Source organism: Lepisma saccharinum, chromosome 29, assembly GCF_977018435.1.
Source record: "Lepisma saccharinum chromosome 29, izLepSacc3.1, whole genome shotgun sequence".
NCBI lineage: Eukaryota > Metazoa > Arthropoda > Insecta > Zygentoma > Lepismatidae > Lepisma > Lepisma saccharinum.
In genome coordinates this window covers 32,604,533-32,617,856 of record NC_139257.1, presented here as the reverse complement: position 1 = coordinate 32,617,856, position 13,324 = coordinate 32,604,533, and the positions used below count along the sequence as shown (strand labels likewise).

General features: G+C 36.7%; 1 protein-coding gene across 1 annotated transcript; it reads right to left on the bottom strand.

Moving 5' to 3' along the window:
* Positions 1 to 3,020: 3,020 nt before the first annotated feature.
* LOC145981320 (uncharacterized) lies at positions 3,021 to 12,027 on the bottom strand. The gene is made up of 5 exons (XM_083114526.1): positions 11,957 to 12,027; positions 9,734 to 9,973; positions 8,655 to 8,783; positions 7,491 to 7,664; positions 3,021 to 5,859 (listed from the first exon to the last, which is right to left on the bottom strand). The coding sequence occupies exons 1-5, from the start codon at positions 11,979 to 11,981 to the stop codon at positions 3,287 to 3,289; spliced, it is 3,141 nt and encodes a 1,046-aa protein (XP_082970652.1). The 5' UTR covers positions 11,982 to 12,027; the 3' UTR covers positions 3,021 to 3,286.
* Positions 12,028 to 13,324: the final 1,297 nt, after the last annotated feature.

Below are 13,324 nucleotides of genomic sequence, written 5' to 3'. Positions count from 1 at the left end.
TTTTACAAATTTCATTTTAAGAAATATATTCGATTTGAAGATATTGGCTGCAAAGGAATGAGAAATCAATTGGAAATGCACTTTAGCCCGAAAGTTACATTCCACTTTTTCTAAAATATAAATATAACTGAGCAAGGCTGATTTTATTTACAATTTTTAAGCTTATTTTCCCATAAATGTTGAAAATATTATGCCTTGTACAAAATCATTCATTGATTTAGTAACATTATGTATAAGTGCATGGCATTAAAAATTACCACGAAATTTTCACGAAATTACTGCCATATTTCTAACTATAAACACGATATTTTATATATTTTTCACGAAATTTTTGAAAAATTAACACAAAAAAAACTGGCCCTGATCATGAGTAGAGCTAGGATTTTCATGACTTAGTAATTTTTTTTTTTGGTAAGGGTGATGTGTTCCTTAAACATATAGAAATTCATATTATGAAGAAACGAATTAAATTAAGGTGCTTTTTAAGGGCATAGTTTGGCATATTTGGCCATTTCTGTGTGATATAGCATATTTTGATGGCTGTTCTGTCATATTCAGCATATTTTTGTTTTTTCAAGAAATATACAGTCATTTTCGAAGTCATTCAACTCAGGGCGCGTAAAGTGAACTAAAAATAGTGCATACGTGATTAATATCTCAGCATTTAGATATTAGTGTTTCAAACAGTCCAGTTATAAGGGCGTATTTTTCAAATTATAATGCATATTTTGTACAATTTTACGTCATAAGAGCATATTTTATTTTGCATATTCTGCTTTCCTTTGACCATCTTTCTTGACAACTTCTTTTCACTGTCTTGAATGAACTTAGAGATCACCCATAATCTTCTTGGTTTCCGGTCTTCGGCGAACCATCCTGGTCGCCTAGTTTGTTTAGTGTTTGACATACGGTCTTCCCACGCAAGGTTACGAGTTAGAGTCCTGTCCTGGGTATGGTCATGTAATCATACTCTTCTGCACAGTCGCGATTGGATGCGTGGCAGAGAAAAGCGACGTAAGATAAGAAAAATACAAAGCTTCGCCTGTTTCTCATATGATGATATTGCTTGACTCCTTGCATCAATGAGTCCACACAAACCTAAACGAAGATTACTAACGTCGATCTCTTGTAATCAAGGGATCCCGGGTTCGATACTCGGTGATGGCACATAGTGGTTCGGATCCTACTTTAAACTGTAGGTCCAGCCCCTATTAGCCTACTTTTTGGTGGAATTCTAACTATAGCAATAAGTAATTGTAACTGTAAAGTGTTTAAGTATTCGCATATATACACATAGAGAGAAATTAAAATAAAATTAATGCTCATTCAAGCATTCCTTGTTTCATCAATTTTTATTTGTTGTAATAATACATGTAAATATATGAAGACTTGCAGTATGTACCAGAAACATAAATGAAAGACTTGTAAGTCTTCATATGTTTATTTTATTACAATTGATGATCATTGATTGTGTGCAATATGTTTGCAAGAAAGTTGCTAGCAGAAGGTATTCATATAAGTAATTGTACCAATTACGTTTTAAAATAAGTTAGTGTGACTCAATTATTTTTAAAACATAACTTTCTGAACACTGTACTTAACGGTTAAGTCTTGACTGTTTTTTTTTAATACTGTATATTGAGAGATACGTATGTTTCCCATCTTACAGAGCGAAATCATCTTGAGCAGACTTCAGAGTGAGATGTAGCGGAAGCGGGGGCTAGTTGCAACAGGGGTAGGTTGCAACACTGTTAATATCTTCTCAACGTGAAGAGTTACGAGAACGAACTTGCCCTTCACGCATGCGCATTTTGTGGAGGAAGAAACGTTCTAATTGTTGGCGCACGCCAGCTGATAACAGTTACAGGAAATAAGAATTGTTGTTTTCAGACCAGGTGAGTAAAATTTGAAGAATTTATTTTGAAGTGACTGGCGACTAGGACAAGTAACTGTCGTTGACTATGTTGCTATTAATGATACACATGTACTTTCACCTGTAAAAGAATAACAGCCATGTTTACAATGAGATTCATGTTGAAGACATTTTTGTCCTTTTGTTAAGTAAAGTGGGTGAGGGGTAAGTTGCAACAGGCATATGAAGATGATGGAAGGGAGTGGGTACAGTGTATAGTGTGTGACGGCTGGGTACATTTCATGAAATATGCGAAAGAAGATGCGTTTTATGTCTGTCATCATTGTTTCTCAGATTAAAGAAAGTGTTTCTTTTGTTTGTATACTCCTTTATCTAGCGTACATTTATAAACCACAAATATGCTAAATTTAGGTCTAGGCCTACTTGAAGTTTAAAATATTGTTACAATGTCAGCATATGTTGAACAGTTTCTAACATAATATTCATATCGTTTTTTGTATCATTTGTTAAATAAATTAAGATTTTCGTTCTTACTTTCATTTATGTTTCCAAGTGTTGCAACAAAAGTTAGGTGTTTGGAAATTTTAAATTTCCAATAAAATTACATGAGTGTCGAGGTTCTCAAATTTTCTGTGCAAGTGGAATATATCCCGCCTTTCAACTACAAATTTTCGTGGACGTATGTTGAAAAGCAAAATTTATACAATTTTTTGAAGTTGAAAATTTTAAAAGTGTTACAACTAGCCCCCGCTTCCCCTATAGTCTTGATCAATCGAGCGGATTCTTCGGCCTAAATTCCTGTTTAGGTATGTGCACGCATTAAATAATTTTTTTAAACATATATAACTACTATTTTATGATATTTTTATTCTTCTCGTATTGACACCCTTTTACCATATATTGATGCAAGCAATGACATAATTAATGATTTGAATTATCATAGAACCTTATCAACTAAACGTAAATGGAGAAACAAAGATATTCTAATATTCCATTAATTTAAATTTTAACCCTGAAAACATAATGAATTTCAATTACCAGAGCTTCTTGACCTGTGCTTTGCTTCATTCTTTTCAATCTTTATGAACTTCAGTTTATAAATATTGGTTTAAAGTTTCTTTAAATATGAGAAAATAAAACTCGCATATCGAGAACATATTTATTTATACAAGAGTTGGAAACTGAATACAATTTTTGCTTTTAATCTGAATTTTGAAGGTTATTATATTAATGAACGCCTGCAAAACATTGCACATTTTTTTACTAATGTAATCTTTATGATAAAATATAGTTTTTCATCAAATCAGGTCATAGCCTTCTGCATATTCTTGCAATTCTTCTGGATTATGATATGAGAAATTCAACTTCCAACTGCCTCTGATGAGAGATATGAGGAATTCAACCTTCAATTTGTTAACTTGCAGTGACCATAGCTTTGGCTAAAAGGTAGAGAACTTGTGTAATCAAAGGCCCCCAAGTAGTGATAAGAGCCTTCAAAATGCAAGATTGGTCAGCACAGTTTGTCATATAGTAACGGACTAGACTCGCATCCAAGCTTCTAATCAACTCGGACATACGTTCTAGAAACAAGGAACTTATGACAGCAAGCCTTTGCATACAGTCGTACGATATGTGCAAGAAATCGTACATGCATTTCTTTGCCTTGATATACTTAGCTACACTCCAATACCCAAGGTTCCTTATTGCTGGCATTAAAAACTTTACTGTGTACTCAGGCAAGTTGATAATCCCGTCTCGTAATTGACGTAAGTGTTTCGGATAGTTGTTCCTAATGTAGTGGAAAGCTTTCGACAGTTCTTTTGTAGAAGCTTCAGTGAAGTTTAGAAGTTTGTACAAAGTCGTGTTAGGCCAGTTCGATAGCATTGGAAGTACTAAGGTTATTACATGCCTCGTATCTTCGTAATACTTCCACACATAATTTTCAAGTTGTTTCAGTTGAATTGTGATTGGTTTAAGTTGATCTTTAAGCTGCGTCGCATAGTAATTTAGATATTTCTTCATCAAGTTTGTGGAATTCGACAGAGTTGCCAGTACATGTTTGACTTGTGCCCCAATTGTGGAATTTAAATAACTGTGCAACGCCTGTATTTGCTTCGACATGCCCGAAACCTTTAACATATTTATTATACTCACTATTCTTTCCTGGATTACTACCATTGAGCTGTTGATTAGTTTAGTATATTGTTGTAAAGCGCGACTGATATCTTCCATTTTATCTTGCACAGAAATTTTCAACATTGAAAACTGAAGCCTCACTGTATCTGAAAAATTGTGCATCCTAATATTGGGCCAACTGGCTAGTGAGTTAAACAAGACCGTGTAATTCGTAACTTTCATCATGGTAGAGTACATGTACATTTGAATTCGCTCAACTGTCATTTTAATGTTGTTCAGTAACTCCTCGACTTGCTCTTTGGCCAATGTTGTTAATTTGTTAAACTCTGTGTTGTAAATGTTGCCTAGGTTTGCTAACATTGTTGTTGAATTGAGAAGTTTGACGAACGTGGAATCTAGAACGTGCCTAAGGTGATCAACGACTGGGTTCTTTTCGATTTTATGAATGAGAGAGTTGGTATAGTGATTGATTTCTTGCAAGTTACTCTTCATGCTGTTGGCCAATTTCTGGAAAGGGATTATCGACATGTTCATTTTAGCCAGGTTAGCTTTGATGCTTTTCATAAGGTATCGGTCGGTGAACTTTCGAAAATCGCGTAGTGACTTCAGTACCTGAGTGTTGTTAACGATATTGTGGTTGATATTCAACACGACTTTCGTAAAACCCGTCCTTGCTGTTTGAGCAAGATATTTCATTTGAGGGATGACAAACTTTCTCGATTCAACGGCGGCCATTTCAACTAGCCGTAACAACTCTACGATGTGCAAGTATGACCCATTCCTCATATTAATCAAATGCAACTTGATTGTGTTCATTAATTCATTAAACCTAGGAGTGATGGAGTCCTGAAGCTGATCGAGGTACAGCGTGATGTAGTCGTTCAAAACTTCCACGTGAGGACTTATCAGTTTTCTAATATCTCTTACATTTCGTATCACGATCTTTGAAAGGATATCATATCGTCGCTTTCCACCAGTCAGGAGAGGCCTTACTCTGAGGCTACTTGAATCGACAATCTTTGTATAGGCAGTGGAAGCCCATTCAGATAAGTTGTTTAAGTCACTGGCAAGTTCTGTCTGCAATTTTGCCAGAGTGTTCTTAATTATTTCGTACCATTCCACTAGATCATGCTCAGATGTTAAGAATGTGTTCACAAGACGGCTAATATGCCAATTAGCAATACGTGACCATTTTGCAACTGTTTGCTCAACAGGAACTAGCGATTTCTGTATGTCAGAAGGCGACAGGTGTATACCAGACACATTGAACAAGGTCCACAAGGTCGTAACTACAGTATTTTCTGCATTCTTACTAAAGTTTCTGAGCACATTGCCCAGATTGGCCTTGAAGTTTGGTCTGACAAAGAACTCTAAGCCAATTCCTAGTGCTGGAGTTAGATGGAGTTCTGTGCTGAATCCATTAGACAATTTATTCGACTTTATATCTTTGTTCATTGCAGGGTTATTTTGTTCACCTGTATAGTAAGTTCCAGAAAAGTTGGTAGCTGTTGGAAAGTACTTGCTGGTGTACCTATCAGTGTCGTTTTCGCACGAAACGTGAAGAATCCTGTTAATAGGTTGTGATGTTCCTGAATTTTCTTTCGGTAGCAATCGCTGCTCCGTTTTCTTGGTACCAGTCAGATCGCTACAAGTCTGGATGTCTCTGTAGTTGAGCGGCTTGGGGACTTTTGTGTAAGGTATAGAGGATCCGTTGGTTCGGTGTACGCACCAACAGTGCCAAGGAGAACACTGGACTTCTCTGAAGTTTCCGATGTCATCACAGACAATGCTTGATTGAAGAATGAGCGGCGAAAGCGACTTCCCACGTCGGTTTCTAACTTTAGGACACACTGAAAAGTACATGGACATATTACTGATGCAGCAAATGCAATTCAATCAAAATTGCCAATACTAAATGCTATGCAAATTTTCAAAAATTAATTACTACAAGACACAGCTAAGGCCGCCCGTAGGATTTTTTTCTCAGGGAGGCAGCACTACTTAACGTAGGCTGATGCTTTCTCCTCAGTTGAGAGAATTCTAATAAAGCATTCCAAGCACTAGGATAATTTGCACAGGCACATAATCTACTGTCTTTCACGCACCCCGTCCATGTTTTCAAGCAACAATTTAAAAATTCGAATTATATTAAGTCTTCCCAGATATCTCAGGAAAGGTAAGTGCTCCTCCTGCCGCCCTCTGCGGGCGCCCTTCGACATAGCATAAACGTTACGGCCTCAACTGCAACCAAAGCTTAATATTCACGAAAACAAGAGCATTTCAATTGTTAATTTTATTCTGTGAAAGGCATCGAACATTTTAAACAGTTTGTATTTAGTATAGTACAGTGGGATCCAATAGTATTGCTCGGCAAATTGTCCATGACTATTTTCGTTAATTTTTCTCTTACTCCTATGTGTTTTTAAGCGATGGATTTTACGTATGCTGGTGCAGAAGTTGTCAACAGTTTGTTTTGAGTTTTCTTTTAATTCTTGAAGCTCTTATTGGGTCAAATTAAGTGCACGAACATGCTGATGGACAATTTGCACGCTAGGTAATAATCTTGGATCCCACTGTTCCAAGTTATCCATCGATAGATTTATTTTACTTAACCATTTGTTTGCTCAGGATTGGACCTGACAGTTTAAAGTGTATTGTGCCTCCAGCAGCGAATTCCTTCACAAAAGAGTACCAAAATGCAAATAAATGCATTCACTGTAAATTTAAGGCTACTGTATCGAAAACTTGAAATTAAGATCAGGAGTATGATTTGTTCTAAACTTGTTGAACATAATTACTAAGTTACTAGGGAACACATTTTGCTTAAGGTTGTGCCCTTTTACTCATTAATCCAACCCTTCCAGTATAGGTTGAAACTAAACTGAAAGGACGTTTAGAATGAGACAAACATTCCTGTGATATTTATCCAATTTATCCAAAACCCCACAAAATTAGCGCAATGGTCTTACCCGAAAAAAAGTAAATATAAGATTTTATTGAGTATCCTGGTATACTAAGGGAGCTTTTATACCAAAATAGACTCTTCTTGCAACTACGATGCATGTTTATTCATTTTAAAACAAGCAGAAGCAAATGAAAACATTTACACAAGTCGTGTGTCGCTAAGCTATGTTAGTTTGAATGTAATTTGATACGCATTTTCTTTCAAATGAACTGCTAGTTTGTGATCCTAACCTGCAAACATCTTAACTTTTCATGTGTCTAAAATGGGTAAAATTGTTAAACTTGATGAAATACGGTATTATTCCCATTCTTAGAACAAATGTAAAGGTAAACGTTGCAAACGTTAGCAATGTAGGCCCTTATATGCACAAACTACAGCCTTTTAAAAGAGTATTTTCTTTTGAAGTACGTTATGAAATTTATGGTATATGATTTCATCACTCGCAAACAATTATAGGAACACTTATTATTATTATTATTATTGTTATTATTATACCTTTCATATCTTTGTACTTACAGCACTCGGTATACTTGGAATCCTCGTATAGCATGGTTGTGCCCAGTACGGGAATTCCGGTGTAAGCGTCCACACAGAAACAGATGTTGCCTTTGCATTGCTTGGGTTCGTAATTTGAGTCGGCGTCACATTTAGGCGAGTACTTCAAAAGGGTGTTGTTGATGCCACAATTACCTTAAGAAAAAAATACAAAGAAGCAGTAAAGTTGGAGTTGAAAAGGACAAGAAGAATAGGTACAGAGCACTCGAAAATTAGTCACACAAGAGTATGCTCTCATAGCTCCTCAAGCAATTGTAGTGGTGAGACAGTTGAGTTTCAAAAAGTCTTGTTGAATCCTCAAGTTCATAATACACCCGCTAGAGTACGAGTGCATTACACCTTCACACGTATGTAATGTAATACATCTACGTCCGGAATGGATATTCGTAGAGGTGTATGGAATCCCTTCTTCTCTTTGACGCTTTTTTGATATGTTACGGTGCCACTTCACATTTTCATCAAGAGGTTACATCTAACCTCAATCGCATCTTACCTGACTAGGTTGCACACGCTGGTACGATAGCTTGTCCACCATGATCTCCTGATTTGTTGCCTTTGGAATTCTGTGTATGGAGCTATATTAAAGACATTTTTTTACGTCTCTTGTTTCGTATCTGAAAGAACTGCCATTTCAGATAAACGATGCAATTTCAACTATATGACCATTTATGATCGATCTTACATATTAGATATGTGCATGTAACAGGTGGAAGCCACATTGAACATTTGTAACACCTTTAAACAAAATCTAAGTTTTATTGGTTTTTCTGCTCTTTTACTCAATTCGATAGGCTTCATAGTTTATTTATAATTGTTATTTTGCATACCTAATTTGTGAATGCTCTGTACTTAAATACTTCATAAATTTCATAAATAATAGTTGATACATTCGACTCCCATTGCGATATGGTATTTGCAGTTATATATGGGATACAAAATATACAGCTTTAACGTTCATGAATCTATTACTTGTGAGAATTATTTTGACCCAAGCACAGTATTATGTAGTAAAATATATTTATATTTGTCGGATTTGTGTTAATGCCGTGATGAAACAGAATTGTATATTTGTGTAAAAGGAGACAGTTTCACTCTCTTTTTGAGTGTATTCTTGATGATTCTTACCTTGCTTTGCCCTGCAGAGACCAGAAACACACTCCAGTCCTTCCTTGCACTCCACGTTAGACAAAGCGACGTCAACAAATCTCGATCCAGTAGTGACGGAGAGAGTTGGACTGCATGACTGGCCTTCATCTGAAACGTATAATACAATTGACCATTTATGATTACATTCATTTTGGATTCTGATATTCAATATTTACTTTCCGATGTGGTTTATATGCTCTAGTAGGTTAATCTGGATACCAGACGCATTTTCTTTTTTGGTACACCTTTTGGAATGTTTATTTGAGCTTGAAACTTGTGCCACCAGCTTCTACGTCGTTGGTCTAGGTTCAAACTCCACATTCTAGTTTAGCATGTGTCTTCATTGTCGTGATTCAAATGAAATATGACGTGAAAGATAAACTAGTTGCAGATTTTACTTCTATCACATACACAATTTGCTTCTTGCATTTTCTGGAAATATATTTTTTCAAGTTACTTCTCCCACGGTACTGTAGTAAGCAGTTTTGAAAATCATGGGGAAGAGGGTCAATATGACACTGGGCGTTGCTCTTGTCAACAAAAGTGAAAAAATACGATATTTCAAGAGAGAAAATGAATTAATTAATTTTCGGGACGCTGATATAGAAAATGAAACTGTCAATCAGTGGCTCTCTAGAAACATGCTTTCTTAGTGTTCAGTTAAAATTTGAAAATTTTCTGTCGACTGGTTTTTGTGGTAATCGTGACCAAAGTTACCTCCATAAGCTTACATGGAAATTGCTCGGACCTTGGCCGGGACAGGATATGGCCTTAAGCCGACTGTATGAAAGCAGATGTTACTGCACTAAATCACTTCCCAGTAATACGTTAAACAATAATGTGAAAATATAGAATTGACATGAACAGGTAAGGGAACCATGACGTTTACAGACTTACCATTCTTGCAAGCAGTGAGTGTACTCTGAACTTCATCATCAGTTGAAAAGAGAGTGAATGTTTGGATATCATTTTCACGTGTCTCTTATTGTTGTTCGTTAATTGGCTGGAAACCTTATCCAGATTTCTTTCTGCTTGCTGAACATGTCTTTTCTTCTTACCTTGGACTTTGACGCATGCGTCGCAACAGGCGCAGGGGTCCCCGTCGATCCTAAACACATGACCCTGGGGGCACTGGTTGGGCCTGGTGTCCCTGCATGTTGAACAGAACCGGGTGCAGTTGAAGATCTCGTTCTGTGGCGCTGAACATCCGCGGGGACAGTAGTCCGATAGCCGATCTGCGCATCTTTCTGGACAGTTGCTTGTCCATGCTGTGGCAGCCAGCAGTGCTAATAACACACCTGGAAATAATTAGTGGCTAGAGATTGTAGTGCCCTAGGTTAATGCTTCTCTGACAAAGCATTATCTATGCAAATTTATAGGACAAGCGCTCCTCAGTCTCAAGAATTAGATATAGTTATTCGTGTGCAAATATAGAGTAAACAATACACCAACGAAACTGGTTAATATATGCTCACCATAAACAAATTATTATGAATATCACATATTATGCATTACAAATAGAATATTTATAATTTATATGTTAGACAATGGGTTTAGCGTATTCAGAAAGAGAATTTGAAGATAATACATTCACTTGTCTAAAGTCAACTCGAGGAAGATTCAAAATATTATTGTTACAACCTTCTTTTTTATAAAAATTAGGAATAATGAAATCACAATCTTTGTTTTTCACTTGCTATGATTTGTTAGGTCCAAAATAAATAAGTCTAATAATAATGAATACTTTTAAATACAACTGCAACAAAACATGATACAGACTTCTGACATTTTTTTAAATTAAGGAGAATCTAATGATTTGAGGATTGTGAACATTATTACAAATAAAATTTATAATATATTTTAATCTTCTACTAATATTTAAAAATCAAGTAATTAGAATTCTTTCAAAGAAGGATAATTATTATTTATAAGTCAAATAGACCCCCCGGGTTCGATAACCGGTGGAGGCACATAGAACAGTAGTTCGGATCCCACTTTAAACCGTAGGTCCAGTCCCGATTAGCCTTACTGTGCATAAAGTGGACTTAAAACACCGACTCGAACCAAAAACTCAAATAGACTCACTTAGTACTTTGTTCTCAATTGTTGTACTTTCAACATTATCGAGAAATACCGTGCGTTCATTTCGATCTTCTGCCGAGAGATCGGGAGAAGCGTGGCGGGCGGCGCTGACGGAGATGCCGACATTTGCGGCCTGTAATGCCCGCTCATTTTTATGGACATATGCAGACATTTATATCAATATTGCAAAACGAGCACTAACCTGTGTTATAATTTATCATCTGTAATTCATCCAAGTTCTGCCATTATATACACAAAAAAATACGCTTTAGAAACGATGTTAAGAGCCACAGATAATAAAACATTTTAATCATAGTTTTGACCAGTAACGTCCTGCTTAAGTAGGTTTCGAATGTGCAACACTGCATCAAGATTACGCTGCAGACGAAACCGTTAAAAGTCAATGGTGTTCGTGAGCTTCCTTGTAATCCGAAATCTCCGAGCTCGAGTTTTTTGTTCTTTCGCGAGTAGATGAAGACAGAGCTGTGAATATAATGGCGAGCAGATGTAAACCAAGAGCGTGTTAATTTCGTACTGTGCGCAAGAGTGTTATTCTTGGTTACTTGCAGTTACTTGTTTGTGTTATTGCAGTGTGTATGTGTGTTGTGTCAGTGAGACGATTGGAATGCCAGCCGCAAGGTTCACGTTAGAACAAAGAATTTTTATGTATGACACTTACGTGAAAACAGACTCGTGTCGAGACGTGTGTAGGCAATTTTTACAGAAATTCCCAAGCGTTTCAACTCCACATAGAGATACGGTTAGACATCTTGTCCTTAAATTATGAGAAACTGGATCGTTAAATTTTAAAACACCTAAGCAAAAACGACGGATTCTAACCGAAGCAAAACTCGATGAAATTGGTGCAGCATTAGAACGTTCTCCAAACAAACCTCTACGCCGTGTTTCACAGGAGATGAGCGTGTCAAAATCATCAGCACATACAGCCACTAAGCTACTAAACTTAAAACCGTACTCTTATAACACAGGTTAGTGCTCGTTTTGCAATATTTATATAAATGTTTGCATATGTCCATAAAAATAAGCGGGCATTGCAGGCAGCAAATGTCGGCATCTCCGTCAGCGCCGCCCGCCACGCTTCTCCCGATCTCTCGGCTGAAGATCGAAATGTATATTTTTCTCTACATTATATAACAGATTACGCTCTAAGTTTCATTTTAATGATCACAGATACACACCTGCTATTACTTTCCTGTCTATCATTACCGTCGAGTACTTGATTGCAACTGATGGAATGAATTTTGATGTTCTTTTTCCACGGATTTTAGTGGTGGGAGGTTCCAAAGCAAGACATAACTATGTCATTAATCAAGTATTTAATTGTTTTTATATCGTTTTCCGCTTGTCTGGATGTAGTGGCGAATAAACTCTCTCCCTTTCTCAAATTTTTGTTGACCATTAGTTTAATTTACGTTCTCCTGTCACTGAAGAAATAGGAAGGAAGTTCCATCATGGCCAAAAACTGCAGGTTTATACGCTGATTAATTGTGTGAACTTCCTCTACCCTGTCGAAGTCATTGTTTCCCTTATTGATTCGAGGAAATTAAATGATTGACTCCTTGGACACAGGCGATGAAGCACAGGCGTTTAGAACTGGATAAGAAATCATATCCCTTCGTTTAGGGATGGTATAGTGGCGCGACGAGACAGGCATGCCATCAGTGTTGGCAAATTGTGATCTTATAAAAAGAGCACATAAAGCACTTTCTTAAAAACATGATTAAATCTTTTATCTTCTAACCAGTGTTTTAATCAAGAACAAGGAACATGTTTAAACAAATAAAACGTTTAAAACATAATGCCAAGAACATTTATTTTCTAAGAATAATGGTTGATAAGGAATCTGTAAATAATTCCAGGAAGGATTGTATTTCTATATTTATAAGCTAAACATTTGACTAACATCTTAAAATAGTATTTACATTACTCTTAAATCCCGCATGTAGGTTGTTCGAGAAGGTTTCAACTAATCGCGTTTGCCATAAAGTGGTGTAGGCCTCCCCGCTGGCGCAGTGGTAGCGTCGTCGCCTTGTAAACAAGAGGTCCCGGGTTCGATACCCGGTGGAGGCACATACTGGTTCGGATCCCACTTTAAACTGTAGATCCAGTCCCGATTAGCCTTACTGTGCATAAAGTGAACTTAAAACACCAAATCAACAATTCTGATACCAAGCTATATGGATTAATTATCTGTAAATTTGTTTGAACAGTCTTTCTTATTCTTTGTCGCTTTTGGTCAACTGAAGACAATCTGGGAAGCTTGATATGAGCTTAATCATGTCGGCAACCCTATTGAGGATGTGCTGAAGACCTTTCTAGTATATTTACAAGGCCTCGGCAAGTATTTTGGTAGCGCGACGCTGATCTTCAATCACTCGTAGTGAGCTTTATCCATCACCTTATTGGATGTTGATGTGCAAGATCGCTTGGCACATAGTCGTATTCAAGCGTGTATGTGCCACGTTGAAATTCAGCTACCAAACGCTAGATCATAGTTTCTCAACCTATGGGGTCACGAAGGTGCGTTTGGTGGGTTGCGAAGTCGG

Excerpts from the sequence above, each read along its gene's own strand:
- LOC145981320 (XM_083114526.1), bottom strand. The coding sequence starts at position 11,981 with ATGATAGACAGGAAAGTAATAGCAG. Across the intron at positions 7,665-8,654 it reads TCTCTGCAGGGCAAAGCAAG|GTAATTGTGGCATCAACAAC; the intron begins GTAAGAATCATC and ends TTTTTTCTTAAG. Across the intron at positions 5,860-7,490 it reads TTCCAAGTATACCGAGTGCT|TGTGTCCTAAAGTTAGAAAC; the intron begins GTAAGTACAAAG and ends TGTACTTTTCAG.